Source organism: Podarcis gaigeae, assembly GCF_964106915.1.
Source record: "Podarcis gaigeae genome assembly, chromosome: 8".
In the NCBI taxonomy this organism is placed as follows: domain Eukaryota; kingdom Metazoa; phylum Chordata; class Lepidosauria; order Squamata; family Lacertidae; genus Podarcis; species Podarcis gaigeae.
In genome coordinates, this window is record NC_139684.1 from 60,246,084 (window position 1) to 60,271,092 (window position 25,009).

The 25,009-nt window shown below is 44.6% G+C and overlaps 1 protein-coding gene and 1 long non-coding RNA gene across 3 annotated transcripts in view; one reads left to right on the forward strand and one right to left on the reverse strand.

Annotated features, from left to right (window-relative positions):
* CSMD2 (CUB and Sushi multiple domains 2) overlaps window positions 1-17,656 on the reverse strand; it is a 474,291-nt gene extending 456,635 nt beyond the window's left edge. Inside the window, exon 1 of one of the 2 annotated variants that reach the window (XM_083751582.1) lies at window positions 17,231-17,656. In XM_083751582.1, coding sequence (XP_083607708.1) covers window positions 17,231-17,387 — 157 coding nt within the window. In that variant the 5' untranslated portion in view covers window positions 17,388-17,656. The remainder of the gene's footprint in view (window positions 1-17,230) is intronic. The other variant, XM_083751583.1, reaches the window with a different exon arrangement.
* LOC310850467 lies at window positions 5,516-24,950 on the forward strand. Its single transcript, XR_014567348.1, has 3 exons — window positions 5,516-5,610; window positions 7,138-7,329; window positions 24,258-24,950. It is a non-coding gene; the product is annotated as an uncharacterized lncRNA (long non-coding RNA).
* The last annotated feature ends 59 nt before the right edge of the window (window positions 24,951-25,009 follow it).

A 25,009-nucleotide genomic window follows, 5' to 3' on the forward strand; every position in this document is an offset into this window, starting at 1 on the left:
ACAGGGAGATTGAAGTAGACTTTGCCTTTTTCCCACCTGAAAACAGCATCTCAAGAAACCATATAAAAAAATCCAACCCTCATAAAATTTTGCTTTTGCACAAAAGTGTCTTAAGAAGTGCCAAGTCACTTTCTTGATAATATGAGTTTGTAGAGAGGAAGATTTTGCATGCCAGTCATAGAATCATAGAGTTGCAGGGTCCGCAAAGCTCATCTAGTCCAACCACCTGCAATGAAGAAAACTTTTTGCCCAATGTGGAGCTCAAACCCACCAACCTTAAGATTAAGAGTCTCATGCTCTACTGACTGAGCCATAGCTGTCATGTCAGAAGCACCACCTGTGTTAGTGCAATAGAATACAGAGGCAAAAACCTGGTGTGGGTGGGATGAAGAGACCTATCCAGCTTAATGTATGTGCTGCTACTCATGCTGCCTCAAGCAAGGGAAGCACTTTGCACCTGCACCCAACAAATTGGAAGGTGCGGGTGCAAAGGAACTTACAGACACTGTCTGTTAGGTGCCACAGTCCTCTGTAATCAAATGGAAAGGGGGCTAAGTGGAAAGAGCTTTGTATGCAGAGGGTGCCAGGTAGGGCTGACAAAGATGCTGTTTAGGACCTTGGAGAGCTACTGCCAGCCAGTGCAGACAATATTGAACAAGAGGAGCCAGTGATCCAAATTGGAATTTAACAGTTCCCTGTGTTCACCAACCGCAACCTTACAAGACCAAGGAACAGAGAGTGAGGTGAGCAAGAAAAAGAGGAAAGCAGTCAGAAGTTCCTCCTAGACAACTTGCCTCCCACAATTCTCTCCCTCAATGCATCTCTCTTCCTTCTCCCATAGCTCTGATGGAACCGCTATCCATGGGAAACAGAGGAGATAATGAGGGAACCAGTGGTGCTGTTGCTAGGCAACATCCTCACATGCTGTATTAACTGTTTCGAGCCAGGCACAGCCAGTACAAAGCAAGGACACATGAACGCTTCTGACAGCAAAGACCCAAGGATGCACCAGCAACCATAAAGCACTCTAGTCACATGAATGGTAAAACAGCAGAGACACAAACACATGTGGTTCTTACTTATGATGTTACACTGCTCACACAAGTAAACTGTTCTCATAACTAGGGTTTTGCTTGTGTATGCATGAACATATAAGCATGCTCATATTTTGTCAGAAACGAACGTTTGGGGTAAATAAATATAGCACACTGTGTCATTAGGCTCTCCTTATCCACCCGGTTCAAGACTGGTTCACACATGGGTATTATTTATTTGTTACAGTTTTACCCCACCCTTCTCTGCCACAGCTTAGGGTTGCATACTACAAACCAAATCAATCCAATTAAAATCCTTAAATGTCATAATATAAAACTAATATTAAAAACAGTAAGAATCTGCCATGCTGTATACAGTAGAAATAAATAATGGGCAATTGTTCCCAATCACCATTCCCCAGACACTTGAGTATGTTTTTAACTGTTGACAGAAAGATAACAATGTGGGGAACAGCTGCAACTCAATGGGGAGGGAGTTCCACATTCCAGGCGTCACCACAAAGAAGGCCCTGCTATTCAAATGGGTCATACCTGTTGATGTGACAACAAGCAGGGCTCAGCAGCAATTCTAAATGCCAGAGACAGTAAATGGACAAGGAGCTGCTGCAGATTTCAATAGCCCATCCCTCTCCAACTTGGTGCCCTCCAGTTCTTTCTGACTCCAACTGGGGCTGATGGGAGTTGGAGTCCAAAACATCTGGACAGTTCCAGGCTGGTGGATGCTGTGACAGCCCATCAAGTGGTGTTGTCCTACATGGAGGGAGGCTAAAACTGGATGCTTTACAATATGTGTGTGCTTGCATTTAAGTCAGTTATATTAAGTGTCTCTTTTACAAATAACATTCACTTGCTTGAAAGTGATTTCAGTTGCAGAGCCTGACACCTGTACTCACAATCTCTTAAAACAGAATCTGCAGCACCAACTTAAAACCTGCTTTCTTATGTAATAGGAAGAGCCATAAGAGAACCGTATCTGACTTTTGAGGTCAAGGACACCACAGGTCACATGTTATTGTGGCAGGTTATGAATATTTATGACTCCATCAACTAAAATGCATGGAGATTTATTTTTCATTGCAGAGAAGAAAACACAGTTCTATCCAGGAGCAATCAGTCCATGCTTCTGGAAAGCTATGAGAAGAAAAGGCTTAAGGGTTAGGCTATTTAAATCACACTGGAATTTAATCCCACAGATGCTTGTTTTTATTTATTGCATTTGGAATAATAATAATAATTTTATTATTTATACCCCACACATCTGGCTGGGTTTCCCCAGCCACTCTGGGCAGCTCCCAACAGAACACTAAGAACAGAATAAAGCTTCAAACCTTAAAACTTTCTCCAGGCTTTCTCCAAGTAATTAAGGACAGGATACATGGGATTCCACCACCACCCCCTGCCTAACTTTAGCACCACAACAATCCTGCATGGTAGGCAGGCTGAAAGAAAAAGTTTAGACCAATGCCATTTGTCACTAAGCAGGATTCTGAACCCGAGGCACACCCACTGCAATTTCAACACTCTGTTATGGCTTCAAAGATGTGCTTGCAGGAGTCTTACAAAGTTACACAGAGATTTACAGAGTGAACTCCAGCTTTTGAAGGGTCTTTTGGCAAGTCACCCTCCATGGGCCTTTCTCTCTCAGTGAGTCCACCTCCTCCTTGCAGCATGTCTAGAAGACTCTTGTTGGGCACCCAGTTGGGCTCTGTAGATCCTTGACCATGCTGACTCTTTACTTCAGCTTTGGAAGCATCTCAAGAGTTATTCAATCAGATCTTCCATGGAAAGCAAGCATCTCTGAAAGGAAGCTTGCCCAACACTATCTTCCCAATAATACGCAACTACCAATGAATATTAAGCGTGTTTAAAACTGCACTTTGTTTACATATTTCAGTGGTGCAGAAACTCCTCATTAGACCCATTAGGCTCCTCAATAGCTCCAATTTGGTTTATGACATCACAACATATGTGATGGCAGGTAAGGACACGGCTGGAAAAGATCAATCGTAAGTCTCTAAAGTGTATTCCTAATTGTTCCTTGCCAAGCAGGACTCATTGACTGACCACTTGAGATTGGCTGCACCAGGATTTCTAATGGGTAACTCCCTAATGCAGCACATGGACCTTGTACTCAGCATTGATCAGCACTGAGAGTGAGGCCCTTTAGAACGATGTCAGGCATTTGCAGGCGGGTGGCCCTACCAGCCTGTTAAATGTGTCCCATGAGATAGATGAGGTAAGCATTCAGCACACAGGCTGGAGCCAGTTCCCCACTCCTGACAAAGCCCACCAGGCTTAGCCTGTGCTCCACACAAATTCAACATGCACCCTTGAACATCACTTAGAATTTACTGTTGTTGCACTGGGATTCCATGGCAAATAAGCAGGGGTAATTCAGCACACAAATCACAATGGAAATGACTCCCTGAAGACAGAGAATCCAAAAGCCATAGCACTCTTTTACATGGCCAGTGCTAGTCAAGTATTTACAAGGATATGGGGGGGGGGGGAAGAATCATGTTTTATCTAGTCAACAAAGACAGAAGAGGCAACAACACAGCAGGAAGCCAGTTTGGTATTTTAAAATCTAAACTCTGTGTGTGGGTGGGTGGGTGAAAAGAGAACTGCTTAACCTCTTCAGGAAATCCCATTGCTTGTTCCCACATCAGGAGCTGAGAATTTCCACCAAAAATCAAGTCCTAATATCCACATTCTATAGGAGTTGCTCATACTGCTATTCCTTTGAATGAAAAGTCCTGAACTTTTTAAGTTGTTCACCGCTTAAGCAGAGACGTCACTGAAGATCCACAGTCACCACACCTGGGGTGTACATACAAACTTCCAGACTGAATCGAGCTCAGGAGCAACTGCTTTTTCCTGTTGCCAGGAGAAGCCAGATGTTCAGAACACCAATTGGCTGGCCCTTGTGGGAAACACAAAACTGCCCCTCCCTCGGAAGTGTGCAGACCACAATCATGAAACCCCTTCCAAACTCCCTCTGCAATGTTTCAAGTCTTTTAAGAAATGTGCTGGCTTCAAATAATATCAATGATCACACCAAATAAATGTTTGAAATAGAAACATGTCCAGCACCTAGGGGAGCTAAAAATAGCCAAGAGACTTATGGAGGTGAGCATAAATGCCTGCACTATCATCTGAGCCAAGGATAGAAGAGTGAGAGCAGGAGGAAGCACAATGGAAAAATGCACACTTGCTCCTGGAGGAAGGTATATTTGTTTGTTTGTATGCAATCTTATTGACCACAAGATGACCAGATTTTCTGGTACTGGTTACAGCTGTTTTTCACTACAGGAAACAGTCTTTGCACATGCTTTGAACTTCTCTAGATCCAAGACTGAGAGTTCTCACATTTGCTCAAAAGCCTCTCACTGCACTTTGTGACACCAGCCCCCTAAATCTATGTTTGTGGGTGCTGGCTATGTAAGGCGTAAGAAATCAGCCCCAAACCATAATTCATCCACCAATGAACCCAGCACAATCTTCTGTGTGTTTAATATTACATCAACTGGTAAAGAGTTTCTCAGGAAACAACTGAAGTAATGGGAATCTTTTTTTTGTCCAGAACTGCCCTTGAACTGACAGTTTTTAAAGGCACACAAGCTATGTTCAGTCAAAAGCAGCAGCCTAGGCTTTAATTTCAGCCAAGGAACCCTCTTCTCCCTGCCTGGATATAAATGGCTGATTTAAGCAAAGGTGTGACAAAGGGTCTTGCAAGGTGGGGGGGGGGGAAGGCATTACTATCATGTTTTCTAGAAAGCCTTTTAAGAGACACAGCAATTCAACAGATGCTCTGTGCTGTGATGCATGAAACAATGGCTTGGCTGGCATTTTCACACACCTAAGACTTTGTACAAATCTTTAAATGCAGATACTTTTCATTTAGTGCTGGGTATGGAGTTGCAAACCTTCCTCAAGAGAGGACATCCGTTTTTGGATCAATTTTGGCACAACATTTAGAAAAAGGTATTCGTTTCCCGTACTGTCTTATATGACCCATGGCGTAGCGTGGGTTGTCAGCACCCGGGGCAAGGCAAGTAATTTGCGCCCCCTAACCCATGGATTTGCGCCCCCTAACCCTAACCCCCAGATCTTGCGCCCGGTGTGGCCGGCCCCCCCCCTGCACCCCCCACGCTACGCCACTGTATACGACACAAAATAAGACTGAAAAATCACTTTCCTTCAAGGTTCTCCAGTATAGGGAATAAAACCCAAGAAAACCCCAACAACAAAACCTTAAGAGCTAAGAAATATAACACATGAGATTTGCATAGCCCTGACCTTTCATTTGCACAGCTCCACCCAGAGCTCCATTACTTTTCACACTGGAGTGTGACTGCAGGACAGGCTTCCATTTATATTTTATTCTTCTCTGAAACCACCACGCCTTTGAGGATCCAATTTCTCACCCACTTATCATTCCTTCTAACTGCAGACTCAGCTGGTGAGTGTCAACAGAATGTGAACCCAAAACAGAGTAACTGCAGAACAAGAATCCAGCATACTCAGGGGGACTTCAAAGTCTGCTGAAATAAAGGTCTGTTTAAGTCTACAAATAAACCCCAACAAACAAACTAACAAAAAAACCAATCCGCAGAATGCTGAGCATCAGATGGGAAAGAAAAGTAGTGGAGGGTGGAATGCCTTGGTTGAACTCTTTGCAGTCTAGCACAGGCACCCCCAAACTGTGGCCTTCCAGATGTTTTGGCCTACAACTCCCATGATCCCTAGCTAAAAGGACCAGGTCAGGGATGATGGGAATTGTAGTCCAAAACATCGGGGGGGGCCAAAGGTGGGGATGCCTTGTCTAGCAGGTATAGCAAATGTGGCACTCTCAATATGTTTGTGGACTTCAATTCCCATGAGCTCCAGCTGGAAAGCCAATAGCCATGATTGATGAGAGATGTAGTCTAACAACCTCTGGAGGGCACCACATTGGCTCTCTCTATTTCAATTACAGTGCTACCTCGGATTACAGATGCTTGAGGTTACAGACTCCGCTAACCCAGAAAAAGTACCTCAGGTTAAGAACTTTGCTTCAGGATGAGAACAGAAATCGCACGGCGGCAGCGGGAGGCCCCATTAGCTAAAGTGGTACCTCAGGTTAAGAACAGTTTCAGATTAAGAACGGACCTCCAGAACAAATTAAGTTCTTAATGTGAGGTACCACTGTATCTTGAAAGAGCACTGCTGAACAGAAACCCTGAATATGAGCCCTCCTGTGCATAAGAGATAGATTGTCACAACTTGTTGTGATATATCAATCATGACGGTTGCACCCCACTTTTCCTCTGAGAAGTTCAATGTGATGTACATGGCTCTCCTGCCTCCCCTATTTTAACTTTCACAGCAACTCTGTGAGGTAGACTAGAAAGTGACCGGCCCAAGGTCACCCAGAGAATTTCATGGCTGAAAACTATACAACACTGGCTCCTTTAATTAGCCATTTAATCAATTGTTTTAATTAATTGATAAATAATGGCTGAGGAGGGGCCCCATCAAATGTCAGGCTCCTTTAGAGCAGTGTTTTTCAACCACTGTTCCGCGGCACACTAGTGTGCCGTGAGATGTTGCCTGGTGTGCCGTGGGAAAAATTGAAAAATTTGAAATATTTAAAAATAAAGTATTTTATAATTTTTCATATTTCTGTTTACTTACTATTTCATAATAAAGTAATTATAAAATACTTTATTTGTGTTTATTTGATTCCTATTCAATAGAATTACGGTACTTTATATATAGTCAATATAGGCACAGAGTTAAATTTTTAAACATTTTTTAATGGTGGTGTGCCTTGTGATTTTTTTCATGAAACAAGTGTGCCTTTGCCCAAAAAAGGTTGAAAAACACTGCTTTAGAGCGTCTAAACCAATGATTGTAAGAAAGAGCTCGATGCAAGATAGAGGGAGGGAAGAGAAGAGGGGGAAATCATCCTGGCAAATTGCTTAGTGATACTCTCAACAGTGAATCAACCTGACAGTGAACATGAATGACCGAGATCCCATGGCAGAGTGCCTGGATCATATTCCATGCACCCATTTTGATATGTGTCTCCTTCTGACAGAACCTCCCAGACAACTGGAAGACGGCAACACAAGGTTACCTCTCGCCTTCCTTCCTTCCCATCAGTGGCTCTGCAGAAAAAGCTCAGCAGGCAGACTGAACAATCCTGAGACCAGGGTGTCCCTTGACAAGATTTGTACTGCTGAAACACCAGGATGTGTGAGCCTGACTACCAGAAGAATCAAATACCAAGGTATGCTGTTTGGTGAGTGGCATTTGTCACTGCTATTGCTATTTCTGCTATTATTTAAAATATTAATAATCCAGCCTTTCTGGTACTAATGTGACAATGAATTCCCAAACCTGAGCTCGGGGGGGGGGGGGGGGAATGGGGTGGTGGTGGAAAAGAGTCCCCTTATTTCAACACAGAGATATAAAATAAACTGTAGGGGCATACTTTGGAAATTAAACTGTGTATATCTTCACTACAACTTTCTGTGGAACAGATTTGTTTACCCCCAAACTCTCAGTGTTTACTTGCCATGTACTGGTGTGGGGATTGGAAAGGCCAGGGAAGACTTTCCTTGACTTTTCCCAAATCCCAATTTAGAACAGCAGATTCCACCACAGCCCTTTTTGAGATGCTCTTGAGTTGCACTGTTGCTTAAACTAAAATGGTACCTGACACACACGGAATTAACCCAGGGCATAACACTGTTGTGATACCACAGGGTGTTGTAATAGATCGCTTCCTAAAAAGAGTGAACCGCTTCATGGAGGATAACCTATCCATTGCCATTGGCCATTGAAGCAAAGTTAAGCCTTCAAATGCAGAAGTAGAACACCTACATCTCATACTCTGGGCACAAATAATGAGGGAATGCTATCACCTTCAAAGGTGATAGCTTATAACTCCAAAGAGGCAAATGTTTCCTCCTGGAAACAAAATGCTGGACTAGAAAGCTATTGAGGCAATCCTCATGCTTTTACAGTCTACCAAGAGGCAAGTTCCACTTGCTTCAAGATGTTCAGAGTGGATCTGAACCTCATTTGGCTTTCTTTCCCCTCTCAATCTTAGCATTCAGCAGTTGGGACATCTGTATGCTTCTTTTCCACTCTCAGATTCTAATCTTAGCACTGGAATTATTGGGAAGGTCAGCCAGTCTAAACCCCCCCCCCAAGAGTTGGACACTGCACCCACAACCTTATTACAGATTAAGTGAACTAATTCAGAGTATAAGCAAGGAGTAGGAATAAAATAAAATCACAACACCAGAGGAGCAGAAATGTTCATTAGTTCTAGCACAACATGGCTCTAGTAAGTGAGCCTAGTCACATGCAGACCATATGAAACTGTCTCATACCTTCCCCATCACTCCAAATGTATTTATTTGGTTTCCAAAAGTATTTCTGTCTCTTTTACCAGGTCAGAACATTGGCCCATCCCAGTATGGTGTACTAGTGGTAGCTTTGAAAGATTTCAGGCAGAAGTCTTTCACAGTGGTCAATCAGTCGTGTTTTTCTTATCAGCCATTTTCAATATTCTTTTTTTTTTAAATGAAGCAATAATAATTGATTGTAATCAGCTGATACTATTAACGGGAGATACCAAGGAACCTCTTACTTTCAAAATTGCTGCTTTACCAACTGAACTATGGCCCTTTTTAAAACACACACACACACACACACACACACACAAAACAAAAAACCAGGGTCACCTATTAGGTCTTAGGGAATCTCTTTCCTGTCCCAACATAAGGAGAATGGTTTTCCACCCACCATTTCCTCATAAGGAGACTATTTGGGGATGACCTCTACTGGGATGAACACTCATCTTTCCTAGCCTGGTCATTGTTTAGTCATTTAGTCGTGTCGTGTCCGACTCTTCGTGACCCCATGGACCAGAGCATGCCAGGCACTCCTGCCTTCCACTGCCTCCCGCAGTTCGGTAAATCTCATGCTGGTAGCTTCTAGAACACTGTCCAACCATCTCGTCCTCTGTCATCCCCTTCTCCTTGTGCCCTCAATCTTTCCCAACATCAGGGTCTTTTCCAGGGAGTCTTCTCTTTTCATGAGGTGGCCAAAGTACTGGAGCCTCAGTTTCAGGATCTGTCCTTCCAGTGAGCACTCAGGGCTGATTTCCTGGTCACACCAGTCCCTAAATCCATCCAGGTCTGAGGGGGCCCTTGGCCAAAGGCACTCTGGTGAAACACCTCCTAAGCTAACTTGATGGTACCAATAGCTTAGTGGCCATTTTAATATCTCACAGTGTCCTGGAAGCTGCATGCTGATGTTGGATGTGCTCTGAAGTCTTAGAAACGGTGGTCAGCAATCAGGTTCCCTCACCAAACAGTTTTGAGAATGGAGTCTTCACCAACCTGGTGCCCTCCAGATGTTTGGGACAACAACTCTTATCAACTGTATTGGCCAGGGCTGGTGGGAGTTCTACTCCAAAACATCTGGAGGGCACATGGTTGGCGAAGCCTGGAATAAGAAACAGAAGGCCAGGGCTGCAACCCCATCCAATCCAAACAGCTGCTGCCAGAGCCTATTGCCGCAAGCACCACAGCCTTTTTTTCTTTTCTTTTATTACATCCACCTCTGGGTGGGCAGTGAGGAGATAATGGAGGTGCACCGACAGGGGCCTGCAATAGCTGACCCCTACCCTTGAGAAAAGAGCAGGTGGCGGGAAGGAGAGCAAAAGGAAAGGAAGATTCCAGATGAAAGGGGAAACACATTTCATACCAGAATCTTCAAAGCCAAGATGGGTGACTTAAGAGCACCCGCTGATATAGTGGGAATGTAAGATGCCTGGTGGAATGGTGATAATCAATGTGATGCAGTTATCTCTGGATATAAAATCTCTACATAAAAGAGAGTAGGTCATGCCGGCAATCGTGTTGCCCTACATGCCAAAGAGGACACTGAGCACAATAAATCAGAAAACTGAGGAAGAAATCAAATCACAGAATCACTGCTGGTAGAAATACCAGGTTAAAAAGGGAAATATATTTACACTGACTATTTTCAAAAGGTACCTTGGCTATTTATATGAAGAAATAGTTCTTTCCTTTAGAGACAGAAGAAGCTGCATTCACTGTTGCAATGAAGCCGCTCAGTTAGGCCATTTTAGACCTTTGGTGGTCTAATGGCCTCCCTCTTTAGATGGTCATGTGCAATGCTTTTGAGGGGGCTCATTCTGCTGATTGGGGACCCTGAACTTCTTCCCTTGAATCCTGCCCTGAGAATCAGGGGCACATATTTCACTTTAGACTTCACATTCCTCCGTCACTTTTAACTTCCTCCCTCCAGAACATAACCTCTCTTCCTTATCTGTACAAGGCAGGGTATCAAGACTGGGTCTTGGGCAGGGGCGCCGACTTATAAAAAATATTGAGGGGGCGGGGGCCCATACCGACTTATAAAAAATATTGGGGGGCCCAAGACCTCCAAACCGCTGCTGCTGGGGGAACGAAAGGGGCGAGCCCCGGGCTACCCCGACCTTAAGTGAACCTGTGAGGGCCCGCCCTTTGCGGCAGCCGATTGGCTGCCGCCGTGGGCGGTGAATATTAATGAGCTAGGGGCCAGCCCCGCGAGATTGTTGATGGGTCGAGAGCCCGCAACCCCACCCCCTCTCTAGATCGGGAGTGGCTTTGTTTTAACTCATTACTGAATGTATTTTAAAAGGTAACTATCATCAAACAAGGAAAATAAAAAATACCAACATAATTTTGTGATTTTACAAAGCATAATATAACTAATAATTTTCTTAAATTATTGGGGGGGCAGAGCCCCCCCAAACGAATTTTTGAGGGGGCTCGGGCCCCCTCAGGCCCCATGGAGTCGGCGCCTATGGTCTTGGGCCTTACCCCACATTGAAGTGATTGTTAATACAGTGGTACCGCGGAAGTCAAACGGAATCCATTCTGGAAGTCCGTTCGACGTCTAAAACGTTCAGAAACCAAGATGTGGCTTCTGATTGGCTGCAGGAAGCTCCTACAGCCAATTGGAAGCCACAGAAGCCGTGTCAGACATTCGGGTTCCAAAGAATTTTCACAAAACAGAACACTCACTTCCAGGTTTGATGCATTCAGGAGCCAAAATGTTTGACTCTCAAGGCGTTTGGGAACCAAGGTACCAAGTTTCTCACATTCATTTGAAGCTGAAGATTAGACTTGCTTACAGTCAACGCCAACTCCAGGTCCAGCTTTTAAGGCCTCTAACCATCATAAAAACTCTTGTAGTAGTTTGTTTATATCAGTGGTTCCCAGTTAGGGGTCTGGGGACCACTGGTGCTCCCTGGCAGGGGATGGTGCCAGGGGGGTCCCCGGCACCACGCCCTGCCTGGGACTCACTTACCTTGTTAATTGCACATTGAAAGCCTTCCACAGATCATCCAGCCACTGCTCATGATTAGCGCCTGCTTGCTTGCAGGGAAAAAACTTGTGAAAGAGTTGCTGGATTGCAAGTGAGCTGGGATTGGGAGCAAACCTCTGGTGCAGTTTCTTAAGACTCGCTCTTGTGATTGGAGGGGTGGGGGAAGAGATTGCAAACAGCTCACATGCTTATCGTTAAAAAAAAAAATATGTAAGGGATTCCTTCCCCTTGCTCTCTACTTTTTAACTGAAAAGAACTTTAATTGCTTTCAACAACTATCAAGCTTTGAGCACTCTACCAGTGCTTGTAGGTAGGGTTTTCATTGAATCTTGCCTCATGAGTTTGGGCTTCATATTCCCAACAGGGGAAATAGCTAAGCAAATTGCCACAATGATTAGCACAACAGCTCACCCTCTGATGATTTAGTTTAGTGCTCGGGCTGGGTGACACTTTCGTTTCAACATCGTGATATATCAGCAGCTAAATGCTGGTATATGCTGATATATCACAATGACTGGAATTTATTTTGGCTGCTTCTTCCTTCCCTAGGGCAGGCCTTCCTTAGGGAAGGAAGAAGCAGCAGAAATACATGGCCCAGCCCTACACAGTGAGCGAGTCCTGATGCCTCTCAGGGCTCACGTGTGAGTTGAGGAGCACTGGGGCTTTCCTGAACTGCTCAGCTGGGGGGTGGAAGAGGCCTCAGAATTGTAGAGCTGGAAGGGACCCTGAGGATCATTTAGTCCAACCCCGTGTAATGTAGGAATACGCAGCTGTCCCATATTGGGATTGAACCTGCAACCTTAGCATTATCAGCACCACACTCTAACCAACTGAGCAATCCAGGCTGGATTATATTCTTAGATTTATGATATGTTTCTATTAGCCTTTCAGTTTGTTGGACTATTTAAAATTTGCTATGTCTTCTAATTGTTAGTGAAATATCTTACATAAACTTCCTGATGTCGTGAGCCACTTTGAGCATACAGTGATACCTCGGGTTAAGGACTTAATTCGTTCCGGAGGTCTGTACTTAACAATTGCTTTTTTAAAATTAAGTTGTAGTGGAGTAATGGAGACAAGTTTTTCCTATTGTCTGGGGATAGGCAAATTGTGGTAATATCACAAATTTTATGGTCTGGGTTTTGTTTTTTTGTACAGTGGTACCTTGGTTTACAATCATAATCCGTTCCGGAAGTCCGTTTGTAAACCAAAACAGGTTGTAACCCAAGGCACACTTTCACCAATGGGGCCTCCCAAAAATTTTTGTTCATAATCCAAAAAAATGAGATGTAATCCAAAAAAAAGTTTGCAAACCGGGACACACATTTCCAGGTTTGATGTGTTTGTAATCCAAAATGTATGCAAATCAGGCTGTTTGCAAACCAAGGTACCACTGTATACCGTACCTAAAATCCTTTGCTTTTTAGAGACCACCCCACATTTTCTTCAGAAAACTGCTTTGCTCAGGTAACTACCATTGAGTTATCAAAATTTTCAAAAGTATGGGGTCCGTGGCTTAGCTTTTGAAAAATAGGGGGTCCTCAGTAATTAGCTAATTGGGAACCACTGGTTTATATAATCAGCTGATCAGAGAGGACACAATCATCATGGTCTAATCTTGTGCCATCAGAATGGATGTATTTTAAAATGTTCATAAATATTAATTGACCTCTTTTAATATGACAAAATCTGCATTGGTTAGCATATTGATCTATCTCCAAATCACATCTCTTATTTGCTTAAATTTGCTGCTCTAAACTGAGAGTGTGTGCGACATTTTGGCCAAATACAAGTAAACAAAAGGCGGTAAGCTTATCGAATGCCAAAAGATTAAGTGTATTTTTTAAAAAAAAAATTCAACACCACAAAAACAGGTAACACAAAAGAAAAACAACAGAGAATCAAATGAAAACTAAAATTAAACACGCCCAGGCACAGGCACACACATACAAAGTAGAAATTTGGCTGTTTCATTGCCATTCCCAGGCCAAATGCCTCATCACCACCCCTTAGTTGGTCCTGCTTGCTTATATCCAATGTGCTGTTAAACTATCAAGCCATTGTTAAAACTGAAACAACAGGACCTGCGATCAGGATCTCTGCAAATTCTGGTCTCATCACCAGCTGTGTTGTGGCCAAATAATGATTTAGACAACTGGTAAGAAAGATAACTACAACACCCCTAATTATTCAGGCGCTCTTTTCTTGACTCCTCCTTTCTACTTCAGATTTATCCCTGAATCATGTAAATAATTTGTTTCAATCATGCATGGATCTAAGATGTATCAGACTAAAGACACGTTTCCCCAATCAGTCAGTTCTCTCATATCCCTTATGCACAGATTGGAACCAGCATATTATTTGCATAATTTGATAAAAACAAAAACGAAATACCCACTTCAAAGCCACAACACACGACAATGGTCTGTATGGGAAAAGCAAAATTCATGAGTAACAGCTGAAAAGAATTATGATGAGACTAACAAAATACCCACCATCATTGTTTACTTGTATCCTGCTTTTCCACGGTAAACCATGCTCAAAGTGGCTCACAGCATCAGGAAGTTTATGTAAGATATTTCATTAACAATTAGAAGACATAACAAAAATTTAAATAGTCCTACAATCTGAAAAGCTAATAGAAACATGTAAGAATACAACCCAGCCTGGATAGCTCAGTTGGTTAGAGTGCGGTGCTGATAATGCTAAAGTTGCAGGTTCAATCCCAATATGGGACAGCTCATATTCCTGCAATTACGCGGGATTGGACTTGATGATCCTCAGGGTTCCTTTCAGCTCTACAATTCTATGGTGGTATATTAGACATTAGGGGCTTCTGGCAGAATTACATTAGGCAGGTTTTCCTCACTCTTTCAACCTGGTCCTGGTCAGAGTCACCTTGCTGGCCACTGTGAGAACAGGATGCTAGACTAGATGTGCCACTGGCCTGATACATCTGCCTTGGTTTGAGAAGTAAATCTCTCCGTACCTGCATATCCCAAAGTTCAGTTACTCCATTGCTCTGTAGCATGACCAAGTACTAGAATACAGCAAGTGACCTTTATAGAAACTAGCAACATTCCCACCACCCTGAAGGGCGAATGTATATGGTGGGAGAGCATGGCCCCATGCTTTTGAAGCCCACAAAGCCATATGTGATTCACCAGCCTTTCAGGTATCCTTGGGTTGAGAGAGGTAGCCTGGTGCAATGGACAGAATGTTTGGATAAGAACCATCAAGATTTGGGTTCAAATCCATACTCAGGTATGAAAGTTCCTGGGTGACACTGGTTGAGTTGCTATACTCTCAGGCTTGCCTACTTCACAGGGTTGTTGTGATAATGAAAAATTTCGACCCTAGGAAAACTCTGTCCCTTCTTACAGCTTGTTACTGAATTTCCCCCCCTTAAATGCTTTATTCCAAAATATCTTTATGCAAAAGAAGCATGCTCTTTTGACAGACAATCCAAATCAGAAGTAACCTTACATAGAATAAGCTATCTATGCATCTCAGGATTTGGCTGTACTCGTGATCACCTCCAGCCATCAACATCTGCAGAGAGAATTGGTGTATTTGCCCCTTTTTTTGCAATGCTCATTTACAAAACTCCAAAAGCAATTCAAAATATTGACAGGTTTCAATAATTAGAAGAAGGTTAACGCAACACTAGTAAGGTGGGTGGGTTTAGATACACAACTGAATTTATACATTTAATACAGGCTACAACTACTTCCTGGTAGTTTTATTCACACAACTGTAGTGCCACACTTTGGGCACTCCTGGTCATTACTCTCTAATAAAGCACCTTTTTCCATGGAAAAAGAACCAGGTAGATGTCAGACCACTGAGGTTCAAATTTTGCTCCATTATAATGCCTAATCCTTTGACTAGCATCACACCGCAGCCTTGAAAAATGCCAACAGTTTGATGGCAACAGTAACATCTGTGCAACAAAGGAGCAAGGAAGCAAGCATGAAATGATCACTGCATTCATTTATATATCTATTTAGGCAGTAATAACTTGTTCCCTTGGGGAAGGAATATCATTTTTCTTCCTAAAATCTAGATTAGGTATTTTTTTTTTCTTTTTTAAAAAACCAGACAGGTGGATTCAATAGGTGTGGATTTAAGGAACCCAACTGAAACTCACTGAACTCCACGGAGACCACGGACTGAGGAGGTGGCAGGAGAGCATAAGGGAGAACCAAGAGATAGTAGTACAGACTGTACCTCTGGACACAATCCAAAGTATTGTTTTTCAAAGCAAGCATCCATTTATAAATAAATTAAAAAGGCACATGAATAGGCAAAATTGCGAACATCAAGTGATCACAGAAGTTAAAACTGGAATTAGCCAGTGTGAAGAAACAATGGAGATCAAGGGAGGAGAATAGTAGACCCATATGACAATCCATCAGCCATGGCTAACCAGTGTCCCACTTGTAGGATAAACCAGATATGACTGCTTTTTTCCCTTTCCCCATCACAGACCCACAAAGGTTTTGCAAAGAAGAAAAAGCACCTGCAGCAAGTGAAAAGCAATATTCTACCCGTACCCAGTTAGTTGACTGTCTCCGCACCCCCTCCATCTCAATCCCCATCCATATACGAGTTTCCAAAAGATACTCTCAGACAAACAGTTAATTGTCAGCCAATGTCCTCTTGGAGAGACTCTCCCTATGGAAAGACCTCGGTGCTGAATTTCAATTACAACCACAAAGTTGACCAGCCATATAAATCTATCCACAGAGCAATCCTACACTGTTATTTTTTCTTTCTGCAGAAGTAATCCTCATTATGTTCAGTGGAGTTTACACCCTTGTAATGTATTTTAGGATTGTGGCCCACCACTTTAAAAAGTAGGGTGGGGGGAGAGAAGGGAGGAATACCTTCATGATTCTGGTAGGGAAGAGTGCCAAAAGCAGCCATCTATGAAGACATCCTCATTATTCCAGACAGTAACAGAAATTTTAGGAAAACCCTCGTAGGGAAGAAAACTGACCACCACTTCTTCCTTCCCTCAATCCCACTCCATCAAGAAATGAAACTTCAGCAATAGATTTCTTTGCTTGGTTTCTGCAGCAAGGGCACTTACAGGAGAAGCAGTCAGGGGCTAGGATGGAAAAGGGGGGCATTTGTGATACCAGTCTACTCTTTTACCTCTTCTGGTAGACTGGGTTATCAAAAATGCCAGGGCCAAAATAGGAAGGAGCCCATCCTTAACCCTTCTGTCCTTATAATGTGGGGAGAGGAGGTGTGATGTGTTACACAGTGGTTCTATCATCATTCAAGAACTACAGGTTTACAGACACAACATTTGGCGAGGGATCATCAAGAGGGGTGGCGGGTGGAAAAAGCCATGAAACATGTTCAATTTCCCACCTTGATGGAGCTATCACCCTGCTTTGCAGGGGGGGGGGGGGTTGTAGGCTTATTTGACATTCTGAAAAGAGGAGTTGCCCATTTCCGTCCCATCTCACCCACCCACCCCCAAAAGCAAATCTCCCTCGGAACAGCGTTGCTCTCACAACCAGATCCCTGCAAACTTTAACATCCTGCTGTAAAAACAACAACTGCAAAGCAGAGATCCTAGCAAGGCTTTCCTTAAGCACAGAGATTACCCCCCCCTCCGCCCCGACACACACAGCTGAAAAATGCATGAGAATTTAGGTGATTCCATGGACTGGGGGAACCCCCAGCCTTAGCCCAAAGTCACCCGCCACCCACACCTCGAAAGGTCTTCCCAAACTTAGCCACCCTCCTCTGGCCCCACTTACCGGCGGCTGATGTTGCCAAAACCCCCACCGAAAGCAGAAGAATTCGGCTCCAGTAGCTCACCTCCACCGTCATGAGAGCAAAAATCCCCAATTTTCCCCAATTCCGTTTAAAGCTGCAGTGGCATGCCGGCTTGTCCCAACCGAAAGAGGGTTGCATGTCAAAGAGGGGTTGGGGGGTTGATTTGCTTGGAGGAGGAGGAGGGAAGACGGGGAGGAGGAGGAGGAGGAGGTGGAAGAGGAGGAAAGGGGGGGAGGAGAAGAGAGAGATGGGTGATTGGTTTGAAATTTTCGTCTTAACCCCCCCTTCCTTTGCTCAATGGGATAATTAGGATAGGAGGAAAGGGAGGCTTCTTTTAAAGGGGGGGGTCAGGATGGCGCTCATTTAATCTTATATACATATATACATACATATATATTTGCTCATAAAGAAAAAAAAGATCCGAATGCACAGAGTGCTTTTTTTCTCTCTCCTCCCAGCTGCTGCAGCTGGGCTAAACCAACTCACACCGTAGCTTGGGGAGAGAACTGGCTATCTCTTTCTCTCTCCCCCTTTTCCACCCTCCCTTCTCTTCTTCCTCGGTCTTTTTTTTTATGCCTACCTTGGATCAAGCTTTTCAGGATTAACAGCTGAAGCTCCCCAGGGAATTATTCTTTTAAGTTCCAGGTGATTAATCACCGCTACATCGCTGGGGATTTTGTTTTAATGGTCTCTTACCTTTAAAACAAACACTAAATACTGGGGGTTGGGAAGATTGAGGAGGGGGACTCAAGTCTGGATGGGCCGCTGAAAGGTTCGTTAACTTCCCAGCGCTTTCCGCATCGTGCGGGGAAGGAAAACCCTCCAATCCAGCTTGCATTAGCTTGATTTGATGAGAATAAAATTCCCTGCAAAATCTCTTCCTCATCACCACCTTTAAGGAGAAAGGGGGGCGCCGGGGAAGCGTGCCAGTTTCACGCCACCATTTCTTCCAGGGAACAATCCACAGACCCTTGAGTTGAATTGACAAGGTTCAAGCAAGCCCTGCATTGATGGAAAGGTGGGGGAGAGAATCGCCCTTTTCGCTCGGGAGAGCGAGGGCGAGATGTCTGCATTTGTAAACCATTTGTAGGATGTTGCAAGAGCTAGCGAGGAATTACAAGGTAATTCTCTCCCCCCCCTCCCCGCAACAAAGAATCGGAGCCTTCCCCCCCCCCCCTCTTTCGCCGGCGACTTTGTCTCTGTCTGCTCTTGGAAGGGCTTTGAGTGGGACGGAAAGGGGATTCAGAAACCCCGGCCATTACCCTGCCGAGTACTCCTTAAATGATGCTGGGCTCGGGTACTAGTGTCCTTTTGCAGAGAGGAGAACGGCTTGCTGGGGAAGGAGGAGGGGACGTTCCCCCCCCTCTCTCCCCCACCCCCTTCAGATGGCGCACCTATGCAATGCAAAAGGGCGAACGTAAAGGAAATTAAAGAAACAGTGGGGGGCTTGATTAGCTTTCGGCGGAGGCTGGAAATGGTCAGGCTGTCAATTCCCCCCACACTCCAAAAGCTTCCGGATTCGTTCCAAAAGGCATCTCTCTCTCTCTCTCTCTCTCTCTCTCTCTCACACACACACACACACACACACACACACACGGCTTTTCCATTGACCATTTCTACCCCAGTGTCCCCTCTCCGACGACAGATAAGGGGGGGGGGACACCCTCTTATTTAGCTGAGAAGTGTACTGGTGCTGTGGGGAGTAATATTAGATCAGATTCAAAAATACAAACCAGGAGAAAGAACATGAATGAGAAATTGTGTAGTGTATGCGCGCGCGCGCGGAGATTCGGGTGGCAAACGCGCTTGAGGTGCAAAGATGCCTTTCTGGGACAATGCGCCAGCGAGAATCAAGGCAAACAACAAGGTCTCACTTGCAATACTGTACTATGCACACTTCCCCCCCCCCTTAAGTAACACTTAACTCAGTGCAGCTTACTCCTGAGTAAACGCGTGGCTGCAGTGCAGCCCTCTGTATGCTCGAGGAAGTAAATGCCAGCAAAAATCAAAGGAGCGATTACTTCCGAGGAAGCATGTATTCTGCACACGTTCTAGGCTTGCAAGCTGATTGCATTAAATGTAAAAGTTACCTCGCTTTGTTTGGGGTTGGAGGGCAAGGACTGTTTCCCAGAGAGAGTAACTGTCCCTTCTTCTGTTACAAAGACCTGACTGGTTTCAACTAGAAGTTGGGTCTTTCAGATCACTGGCCATACGCAGTTTGCTCCTCCTCAAGCAGAGATTCAGCAGGAATCCTCACTATTGACTTCCAGGTGTCTCTCGAAGACCTCTTTGTGATGACAGGCCTTCTGCAGCTGTTTAAACTTTCTTGATTAGCCAGTCATTTAAATGGATTTCTAACCCCTTACCTGGGAGTAAGCACCACTGAATGCAATAGAGCTTGCTTCTGAGCAGACATGGCTAGGACTGAATATAAGAACAATCTGCTGGATTAAACAAAATTCCCATCTGAAGTATACCTGAAGGAGCGTCTCCACCCCATCATTCTGCCCGGACGCTGAGGTCCAGCGCCGAGGGCCTTCTGGCGGTTCCCTCATTGCGAGAAGCAAAGCTACAGGGAACCAGGCAGAGGGCCTTCTCGGTAGTGGCGCCCGCCCTGTGGAACGCCCTTCCAGCAGATGTCAAAGCGATAAACAACTACCTGACATTCAGAAGACATCTTAAGGCAGCCCTGTTCAGGGAAGTTTTTAACGTGTGATATTTTACTGTATTTTTGGCTTTTATGGAACCCGCCCAGAGTGGCTGGGGAGGCCCAGCCAGATGGGCGGGGTAAAAATAATAAAGTATTATTATTATTATTATTTAATCCAGGATTTTGTTCTTACAATGGCCAACCAGATGCCTCTGGGAAGCCCACAAGCAGGACCTGAGCACTATGCTCTTTCCAGGAAATAGCTTTCAGTTTGCCGTGGACATAGAACATAGCCATTGTAGCCAGTAAGTATTGTGCTGTAAGTAAGCAATTTTGCTCTGGACCGATCCATTTGCCACTGTTTTGAAGCTTAGGCCCCCAGAAAGTTTGTGTGTGAACAGAACAGCTGCCTTGAGCTTTTTGCCTATCAGTCCATTACCTTCCACCAGGCTCTGCTCCTAATGACTTAGGTGCCTTCAGTGGACTCCATTTCCTGCCCTACCATGATCCATTCCCTAATCTCTAAGACACCACCCCTGAGCTCCCAAGCCCCACCTTCTATCTGTCTGAACCTCAGGACAAAAACCAGCCATATGATGAAGTTTCCACTTTTGGCCCTTATATCCAGCTTTCCATCATCCACAAATATGATTTTCCTGGCTCCCTTCTACATGCAAGGAAGCAATAGCATAATGTGGGTTGCCAGTGCTTCGGGCCACATGAAGGGGGGTGGGAGGGAGGGGAACAGATGGAGGAGAGGTGCGCCTCCAACTTTGTAATGGCCTCTGTGTCACCCAGGAGATCGCAGCTGCAGAGATAAGAAAAGAAGAGTTGCTCTCTTGTCTGCAGAGGTCACTTCCTGGTTCTCTCAGAGAAGCCATTTCCAAAGGAGCCCAATGACAGAAGAGCACAGTTGTATTGAGGCAGCAACGGGTGTTGAAATTTTGCACCCCTAAGAATTTTCCACCTGGGGCAACTGCCCCTGTGTCCCCCCCCCCCCCCATGCTACACCACTGCAAGGAAGGGAGATAAGAACTGTACCTTTCACGTTTAATTACAATACACATACATACATACATACATACATACATACATACATACATACAGGACAACCACATCTTACACATATTTAACTTGCACAATTTCAACCCACACCCTGTTGAAGGCCAGCTGGCTGAAATGCAAGCAAAGCAGGGGAGCTTAAAAGCTCTTTTTTCTCGGGGGGGGGGGTCTGTCTTTCTTGGGATGCACCAATGGAAGCTCTCATGAGATCTCATGTCACCATTTGAGTTCCTCTGCGAGCATCCCTAGCCTCCTGGAGCTAGTGTGCTGAGTGGGCCTTGCCTGACAAGCAAGGCAGAGAGCTTTAAAACTTTTTGTACTAGGTCCACTTAGGTTACCCAGTGTGAAAAGAGCTTTTAAGCCTTGCTTTCCTTGCAAGGACCACTCAGCGCACCATCTCCAGAAGGCTAGGGATGGTCATTCTTGACTATACATGTTTTTGTATATAGGTGGAACCCTTGGAACCAAACCCCTGCATGATACAGTTGTACTGTATGTGCAAAACTAAGCACAGGTCCAGGGTCAAGCCTAGCATTAAGCAGATTGAGGCAGCAGATGCTATGGTGGGAGTGAAAGGTATCAATTCCTGTCCTCAGGTGCTGCTCCTGTACTCTCTCCTGCCCTCCCCCAATTCCCATTGTCCTGATTCGGTGCCACGCATGCCTGTAAGTGGTTTGGGCTGTCTTGCCTAGCTGTCTTCTCCCAGTGTCTCACCAACAGCACTGCTTGGAATGGCCCATCACTGAATAGGCAGAGAGCCATCCCAGCCCATGTACTCCAGCAAGCATTGTGCATGCATGTGCATTGCTCTGATCACGTGCCACATACTGGTGCCACCACTGCTGCATTGCAGCAATTGTTTGAGTGAGCAAGTGCTAGGCAGAGCACTGAGCAAAGCAGAGGCAAGTTTCTTTTTCCTCGCCAGTGAATGCTGCTCCATTAGGGTGAACTGGGCACTGCCCCACCAGCCTTTGTCTCCCCTCTGCTAGCCACCACCTGCCTGCCTCCGTAGTTACAACTAGTCCAAGGAATGGTCCTGGCTGTTGGCTTCTTCCTTGTAGTCTCATTGCTGACTTTGTAGAAATCATTAGGGGAGAGGGTGGGGACGAAACCAGAATGAGCTGGCTTTGCTGGTCATTGGGATCGCTGCTCACCCTCATATGAGATAAGGGGAGAGAGAAGAGGTGGTTCTGTCCACTTTATGTTCAGCCCCACCCACCACAGCTAAGAGGCTCCTAAAAGATTACCCACAAAGGGATCCAACCCAACATAAAAAGCTTCCCTACCTTTGTCTCTGCTCCATCTCCAAATGGAGATAAGAGTTTAGGTAAGAGCTTAGGTCCCAGAGAGAGAGCAGAAGCAGTATGCTTAGGTAGATCACCATTGAGGAACTGAGCCACTACTGCTACTGGCTCCATCATCTCTTTCTCAGGTTCCACTTTCCTACTGTGAGAGATCTGCAGATCAGGATTCCAGGATGTGTCATCAATTAGCCTAATTGAAACAGAAACATCCACCCTTTTCTGCTGCATTTGCCAGAGTGAAACCTCCCATGCCTAATGCAAACGTTCCTTGAGTCTTTCAACCAGCAGTTCTCCCAGATTTTTTCATTTCTGCACTCTGCTGCAATATATACCAAACTCCAACAAGTCTCAGATTGTGAGCAGCCAGATCTGGAATTAGATCATATATTCACACTGGGTAACAAAGCAACTCATATAAGAACATCCCTTGGTACTGGGTTGAGGCAAAGGCTCATCTAATCTAGCATCCTGTTCTCACAGTGGCCAACCAGATGCACTCATCAGAAGCCCACAAGCAGGACCTGATTATGAGAGCACTCTGCACTTGTGAATCCCAGAAACTGATATTCAGAGGCATACTGCCTCCGGCAGAGAAGGTAGAACATGGTCATGTAGTGAGAGAACTAGGAAAAGGCTAGCAGCTGGAGGCAGGGGCTTCTAGTAGCAAGTTCTGAATACAGTGGTACCTCAGGTTACATATGCTTCAGGTTACAGACTCAGCTAACCCAGAAATAGTATCTCGGGTTAAGAACTTTGCTTCAGGATGCAAACAGAAATCATGCGGCGGCGGCACAGCAGCAGCGGGAGGCCCCATTAGCTAAAGTGGTGCTTCAGGTTAAGAACCGTTTCAGGTTAAGAACGGACCTATGGAACGAATTAAGTACGTAACCAGACGTACCACTGTATAGGGACTGGTTTGTGGGATTTCCTCCCATTAGCCCCTGTGTACATTTAACTCAGAAATGCATCCTACAGACTTGAATGGGCCTTGCTACTGGCACTTAAACAAGTTAATTCAACAGGCTGCTTACTTTCTATTGGCATGCATGTCTGGACTCTTGCCAGAGCATGCATGCATGCATAGGATTCGTGACTTCCCTGTCTTTTGCAAAAGCAATGGCTATGTGCTTTATTTATTTATTTTTAAAAATGGAACCTGATCTAAGATTTTCAGCGAAAGAAAACAAGCCTGAACAAATTTATGGGTGGGGAGAACAGAAGCCATGACATTGCTGTAAATGCAAAGCCAGTGCCAATGAGGGGGTGGGGTTTGTCCTTACTTCCACTTGTCCCGTGCCTAGGAAGAATGGGTCTGAGTGGTTTTCTACTTGCCCCACTCCTTTCTCACAAAAAACCCTGCTCTATAGTGCTAAATCAGGGCAAACATCAGGGAAACATCAATCCAGAGAAAACCCAAATCACTGTTTGCTCTGACTGAATGCTAAAGAGTGGTTTCCCCTGGGATGTGGGGCGGGGTGAGAAGCAGCAGAACGAGAAGTGTGGTTAAGCCCTTACCTGTTCCTTGGAGGGGGGGTAGACTTTCATTACTTGCTGCCTGTCCTTTGTTCCTTTCAATATAACACTAAGGTTATGGGTCCAGCATTTGAAATTAACTTTCAACAAACCCCTGCCTACTTAATTTCAATTTCTTTATGAAAGTGAATGTTTTCCCAGGGAAATGGTTGCATACATCTCAAATAACACACAAACACTCTCTCTTTTTGCAAAAGAATTTATTGGTTAATCAATATTAGACCTCTCTGTCCTGAACCCTAATTGGTAAGTGTTTTACTTTGCTAAGAAATATATTTAAAAGCTCATAACCATTTCGACTAGTTGTAAAAAGAAAAAAGAAAACAAGATCACTCTGCAGTGCCATCTACAGTCAAAAGATAACGGGAACAAGCAAGTGGAAAAGGATTCCTCCTGTTTTGAAACTCCTACCCAAAACAATACAGCAATTGAAGGCTGAATAAGCCCCTTCAATTCCAGGAGCTAAAGATACCAGGTTATACATCTGGGACTCTGGGATAAAGAAGCAATGATTGCTCCCCGTCTCTTATGAAGCTACCTATCACTTGCCGGTCGGTCAAATGCTCTTAAAAGGCACAGCTATGGGATCTGTTGAAAAGTTTTACATGGAGAGCGGCTGCAAGCTCCCCCCCTTCAAATTGCTTCTCGGGATCTCTTCTGTGGAAACTTTGTTTTAACACAGGTATTTATCTTTGTTGATATATATTGATAGGATTAGTAGGGCAGCATCCAATGAGACAAACATTCCATCTATTGTTGTTTACTACACCTTTGCACACTGTACTCAACAGAATAACATACCTGTTTTTAGCAAGAAGAGGCAAAAGCTTACAACTTAATTTTGACAGAAGAAACCAACTGTAGAATGCAGGGAGGAGAAAAGAGAGCATCAAGGGATGGATTTCCTTGCCCAAATGCGCTTCTATGTGTTTGGGCTTAGAACCCTGTTTCCCAATGTGGTGCCCTCCATATATTGTTGGACTACAAGTGGAGCTGATTGTATCAGTCCCAGCCAGCAAAACTGAAAGCAGCATCCCAGATTATATGTTCCAGACATATCACTTTGAGACACTGAGCTCCTTTGAATTCATTTATGTGCCATCTTCCTTCAGCTGCTGCTGGGTCTTTGGGACTCAGTATAGCTCCATCCAGTTGTTATCCTTCATAACAGTTGCTATGCCACAAGGGTTCTACGGTTACTTGGCTACCAC